At 47.6% G+C, this 6040-nt stretch overlaps 1 protein-coding gene across 1 annotated transcript in view; it reads right to left on the bottom strand.

The window, feature by feature from the left end:
* The window catches only part of CTC1 (CST telomere replication complex component 1), a 17157-nt gene extending 12944 nt beyond the window's left edge, over nucleotides 1-4213 (bottom strand). Inside the window, exons 1-4 of the mRNA XM_027894113.1 lie at nucleotides 4193-4213; nucleotides 3973-4112; nucleotides 1399-1645; nucleotides 353-549 (exon numbers count right to left, since the gene is read on the bottom strand). Coding sequence (XP_027749914.1) covers nucleotides 353-549; nucleotides 1399-1645; nucleotides 3973-4112; nucleotides 4193-4213 — 605 coding nt within the window. The remainder of the gene's footprint in view (nucleotides 1-352; nucleotides 550-1398; nucleotides 1646-3972; nucleotides 4113-4192) is intronic.
* Between the last annotated feature and the right edge of the window lie 1827 nt (nucleotides 4214-6040).

The raw sequence follows: 6040 nt of genomic DNA on the forward strand, positions 1-6040 counted from the left end.
AAAAAAAAAAAAAAAAAAAAAAAAAGTTGTGCTAAAAATTTTAGCCTCCAAGTTGAATTAAAACTTTGCTCTCATATCCTCCCTGTAATATCAAAATACATCTGGAAATAATTTAGATTTGTCTTATTTTATCAAAATACAGAATAGAAACTTCCAATTAAGTCAAGTCCTGGAAAACAGATGAATAATGAAAAGTGGCTTTATTGTTTAACTTTTACTTCCACCACTCACTGTTATGTTTTTACCTGTGGCAGAAACAGAATTTGTCTCTTCCTAAGTCAAGTGCTTTTCATGGTACCTGTCAAACCAGACCAACAGTGCTCTGATGGAATTGAGCATGTTCTGTGTTTACCTGGAGGTTAGCAGTGGCTCAGCTGATGGTGAGTAGGTGACTGGAACGCTGTGCAGTACTTCCTTGGGGGCGTTTACTGGCACTGGATCCTCCAGGATTTCCAAGTATCCTGCTGCACTCTGGTCTGTCTGTGGTATATATGACCAGCTTGGGAAGAGGAACAGCGACTCCAGCCACTCAAGTTCAAAATGCAGGAGCTAAACCAAAAGATGAGATAAAAGCTTGAGTTGAGTTACAGTATGTTTTCTCAATATTACTTACAATATTCATTACTAATCCACCCTTTGCCTGTGCATCACAAACTTGTCTACTGCTGGGCTTCATTACTAAATGAGAGCAGTGTTTTCTGCCCACCCTCTTGCCTGGAAAACATTTGCTGATCTCTACAGCCAGCATTCCCTCGGTTACAGTAACACCCTCCCAAAGGTGATAATTAATTCACTGCAAGGCTTAGTTATTTTCAGACTATTTTTCTAAAATTCTCACCTGCTTTCTTTTCCCCTGTGTTTTTGGTTAGAAGTTCATACCAATACAACTTCTTTCTAGTCTTTGCCTGCTTGGAAAGCACAACTTAAGTTCTCTGTCATCACTGCTCCAAGAGTTGTTTCTTAACTAGACTCCCCTTGCAATGACCTTCAGAAAGCTTTTAAGTCAATTACTGTGCTAGCTATTATTTCCTGGAAGTTATCAATGCATCACTGAACACCCAGTACAACTCTCCAGAAAGTTATTTCTGCTCCACTAGCTGGAATTCAGCAAATAGAGAGGAGCTCTCCCAGGCTGCCTTGTACTATGGCAAATTTAACAGAAGTATACTGGCTGTCTCCTTTTTCTGGGCCAGAACATTCAGTATTTCTTCTACACACGAAAAATTTGACATGCTCTGTCCTATCCCCAGGTTCTAAGCTTGCAGTTTTCCTGCCTGCTACAGAGATGTGTTATTTCCCTCAATAAAGACTTTGGCAGAACATCTGAAGCCCTGGGTGGTCCATGACACTGCCCCAGAAGTAGGACTAAACACAGAACCCGTCAGACCAAGGACATACCTCACATGGAATTATCCCAGTATTGTCCTTCACATATAGGCAACCATCTACCAACTTTTCTTTGTTCTCTTGCCTTCCATCTGTTAAATAGCCAACCAAGATCAGGTAAGTCCTTGGCAAAGCTCTGTGCGTGGGTAAAGCACCTTGTCCTTGATGAGCCCATTCTTTATATTCGTTACTACTCCAGGTCAGGTGGGTGCAGCAGGGTATACGCTGCTGATGCTGCAGGTCAGAGATGGAGATGAAACTGGGGAAAAAAAAAGGAAAAAGAAAAAAGTGAGAATATAGCAGGATGCAGGAAAAACTCTGTCTACAAAGTTTAGAAATTACAGTGATCATTGCAGTGGACAGTGCTTGGCTAGGTCAGACGAGTCTTAGCATACCCAGAGTGTGATCTGATGATATAACATGGCAATTGTTAACATTTATCAATTATCTCTCTCAACTCAGTAAACATGTCTGTTCTACTTGAGCATCCTCTCTGAAAACAGACATCCTTTGCTACTACAGTTACATGAGCAGGCATAAGGAAAATTTGAAAAGAAATAATAATGAGACTTAATAAACATGTTTTCAAGTACATTTGGGAGGTGGGAAGGAGAATAGTTACTAGTTCAGACATTTCTAGCTTGAATGGGACACTCCATGAGAAAACCCCACACCTTCTCCACAGTTTACATATCAGTAACGAGGACAGGTAAATACATACTAATTCCATCATTTGGTGCTAAAATTGCTGAACTGTAGTAAAAATAATTTTGAACAAGTTCTAGATGAAGATTGTGACAGTTCTGGAACAAATTCTCTTCTGTGGATAGTTTGCACAATACAAAGCTGAGAAACACAAGTCTGTAATATTAGATTGGGCTTTCACTTATAAGAACAGAGCCAGGCTTAGCCCTGAATCCTTCCACCCACCCTTCTGGCTTTGGGGAGAGGGGGAAGGATGAAATGCAAAATTAAATCAACCAGATCTGAAGCCATCCACAGTTTAGCATCTATCATGCTTAGACTGACCATGGTACTGAACATGGGAGAGAACAAGGCAGTATCCTCAGTAGATTCTAAACCTTTTCAGTGTTTATTATGACCATGGCAGCATTCATCACTGGTGTTTACATCCTGGCTATCTATGTTAGAGAATTAATGGAAGTCCTCTGTCCATGCTAGCATCAACACTGAAAGAGCAAACACAAACTGTTCTCCAGGTAGTGACTTCAGTACTTGTTCCCAGTGAGGTTCACTAACAATTTCAGGTTGTGAAACTGGAGCTTTGTTCACAACACACACTTGCTCAGTAGCAGGACATAATCAAGTTCAGGGAGCATGAATTTGAAGAGTTTCACTTGACTAGTCAGGTGTCAAAAGTTCAAAGCCAGAACTGAATCAGCAATAAACAGAATTTAGATATTAAAAAAAAAAAATTAATGAGAAGACATGAATTTATGCAGGTACTTGTGTATTTCACAGGAATCTGAACAGGAGATTAGCTGAAAATGTTCCATTCTCAGAGACAGAGCAGTATCAGGAATACTGACACCTATGATCCACAAGGAGAACACGGTGCTGCTCATGTTTTTGCCAAATGTGCTGAGTGCTTTTTGGGAGAAACCAAAACTACAGTAGTACATTGGGTCCTGATTATTACATATAGAGAACTAAACAAACTCCCTTCTGGTGATCCAGAGCTTGGTAGTTAGTTGTAGATGTAGCATGTTGCTCAGAAACAGACCACTGACCTCACATGAGATAACTACCAAGTACTTTCAACTCTTCTCTGTGAATATATTCTCCTGAATATAAACCAAATTCTGGTTTAAACATCATAAAATATATAGAAAAAATACTGCTTAGATGAGATCAGTTTAGCTGGCTTAAAAGATCTACCATGTACACTTATGAACTATTAGTACAAAATTAAAAGTCACGAGTCCCTAGTCAATTGCAAATGACCTTTACTCCCAAATTGGCTGTGCCAAAGGTTTTAGTAGATATTCTCCCACCATAAGCTGGAGCAAGAGGAAAACAGATCCAGACAAGCCAAACCTTTCAATATATATATCTCTCAACAAGCTACATGTTTTTTGTGACGGTGAGCATCCAAAAGCCTTTTACCAATTAAAATATGGACCACGTTATCCTAGAGTGCACACTTGAAAGCCGACCTCGGCTGGCCAACAGCTTCGGAGACTGTAACGCAGAAACATCCTCCTGGGCAGGCTGTCAGGATCCAGCCGGGAAGCTGCCGTGCAGGTGCCGTACAAAACAGCAGCTCCCCCTCAGCGAGATGCCCCACTTCGATGAGACTCTCTGCCTACCGCAGACTAGCGGATATGGTGCTTAATCATACCGCAAGGGCGGCCGGGGGAGCACCGAAGCCAAAGCAAGGCGTGCGGTTACCCGTGCTCGACAGCATCCCTCCCACGCCCGCCATCCGGGGTGAGCATCGCGCACGGACGAGCCGCGTGGAGCTCCCGGGAGGGCCGCGCGTGGGCACCGGGCCAAAAGAGGACTCCCCCTGCCTCGTTCCTTCATCCCATTCCGCCCCTTCCCTTCATCCCGCCCTGCCGTCACCTGTAGCCGAGCGGCAGCGCCCCGCCGCCCGCACTCCGCAGGCACCGCAGCACCGCTTCCAGCGCAGCTGGCTCCTGCCCGTCCGGCCCCGGGAGCGCCCGGCGAGCGAAGTCCTGAACCTCCCGCAGCCAGCGCTGCTCCTGGGGGAGAGAAGCAGAGGAGCGGGACCTCAGCGCCGAGCGGCGGGAAGGGCCCGGGGCCGCCTCGGCCGCTCACTCACCGCCGTGCCCGGCGCCGCCATGACACCCCACCGCCATGACAGCCCCGCCGTTGCCGTGGCGACGGGAAACGCGTAGAGGCTGCCGGGAGATCCAAGAGCCACCGCCCCCGCGCGGCGCTTCCCGCCCCGCCCGACAGGGGTGGCGGGAGGCAGGGTCCCGGGAGAGGTTCGGCGGGGGGTTGACCGTGGCTGGATGCTAGGTATCTAAGCCGTCCTATCGCTCCCCTCCACAAGCGGGCTGGAAAGAGAAAATAAACTGAAAGGTCGCGGGTTGAGATACGGACAGAGCGAGATCAGTCACCGATTACCGTCACGGGCAAAACAGACTCAACTTGGGGATGTTAATTGAACTTGTTACCAACAAGATCGGAGCAGGATGATTGGAAGTAAAATAGCCTCCTTCCCTGGCTCTACCTGCTCCCCTCGAGCGGCGCAGGGAGCCGGGGAATGGGGGGTACGGTCAGTTGTTTCTGCCGCTGCTCAGGGAGAGGAGTCCTTCCCCTGCTCCCGGGAGCTCCCTCCCACAGGACACCATCCTTCATGGACCTCTCCGGCGTAAGTCTTTCCCAAGGGCAACAGTTCTTCACGAACTGCTCCAACGTGGGTCACTTTTCCACGGTCAGTCCTTCAGGCACAGGCTGCTCCAGCGTGGGTCCCCTACAGGGTCACAAGTTCCTACCAGGAAAACCTGCTACAGCATGGGCTCCTCTCTCTATGGAGCCGCAGGTCCCTGCCAGGAGCCTGCTCCAGCGTGAGCTTCCCATAGGCTCACAGCTGGGCATCCAGCTGTTCCAGAAATGGGGCTTCTCCACGGGCTGCAGATGGATCTCTGCACTCCTATGATCCTCCATGGGCTGCAGGCATACAGCTGCTTCACCATGGTCTTCAGCATGGGGAACCTTCTGCAGGGGAACCTCAGCTCTGGTGCCTAGAGCATCTCCTTCCCTCCTTCAGCACTGACCTTGGTGTTTGCAGAGCTGTTCCTCACATATTCTCACTCTGCTCTTCTCTGTCCACAGTTACATCTGTGCAATAACTTTTTTTTTTCTTCTTGGATATGTTATCACAGAGGCATTACCACCATTTCTGATGGCCTTGGCCTCGACCGGCAGTGCATCTATCTTGGACCTGGCTGGCATTGGCTCTGCCACACACGGAGGAAGCTTCTAGCAGGTGCTCACAGAAGCCACTGCTGTAGCCTCCCTGCTACGAAAACCTTGCTACCACACAAACCCAAGGAGCAGGAATAAAGTACCCAGGCTGGCAGACAAGCTGTGTGACCGAAGGGTGGGCTCAGTCCCTCTAGGCTTTGGCACAAAGTCACGGGGCCTTGGGAAGTGCCAGAGGCCTGGCAGGCTGCAGGGAGGTGCCAGGGATGGAGGAAGGCACGGAGCTGCCAGTTCTGGCAAAAGCTAGGAAGCGGATGTGCAGTCATGTGCTTGACATTAGTGTAAATGTCAAACGTGCAGCGGGCTGTGAGAGTGCCATCCCTTCCCTGAGCTGCGGGAGTAGTAAAATGGGAAGGCTTGTGGGGATTTCTGTGACATTTGCAGGGTTCTAGAGAAATGGTGTTTTTTGTGGTTTTTTTGAAGGCTGAGGCTCCATGAAGATTGAAGGGTGTGCCTCATCCACTCACATGACAGCATGTGCTAAACCTGAAACAGGCTATTAAAAATATTTCCTCCTTTGCAGAATGTGTTCATCGGTGTGCAAGAATTTTCCCTTCAGGGTCTGATTTTGTATTGTCCTCATTCGAGGCAAGGAAATGAACAGGACAAAACCTGGTAAATCTTTTCCATCTCTACCCTGGAGATGGCTGCAACCTGATAAGGGGTTATTCTGCTATTT

Source organism: Empidonax traillii, unplaced genomic scaffold (genome assembly GCF_003031625.1).
Source record: "Empidonax traillii isolate 1590-97213 ecotype Southwest subspecies unplaced genomic scaffold, ASM303162v1 scaffold418:size511083, whole genome shotgun sequence".
Lineage (NCBI taxonomy): Eukaryota > Metazoa > Chordata > Aves > Passeriformes > Tyrannidae > Empidonax > Empidonax traillii.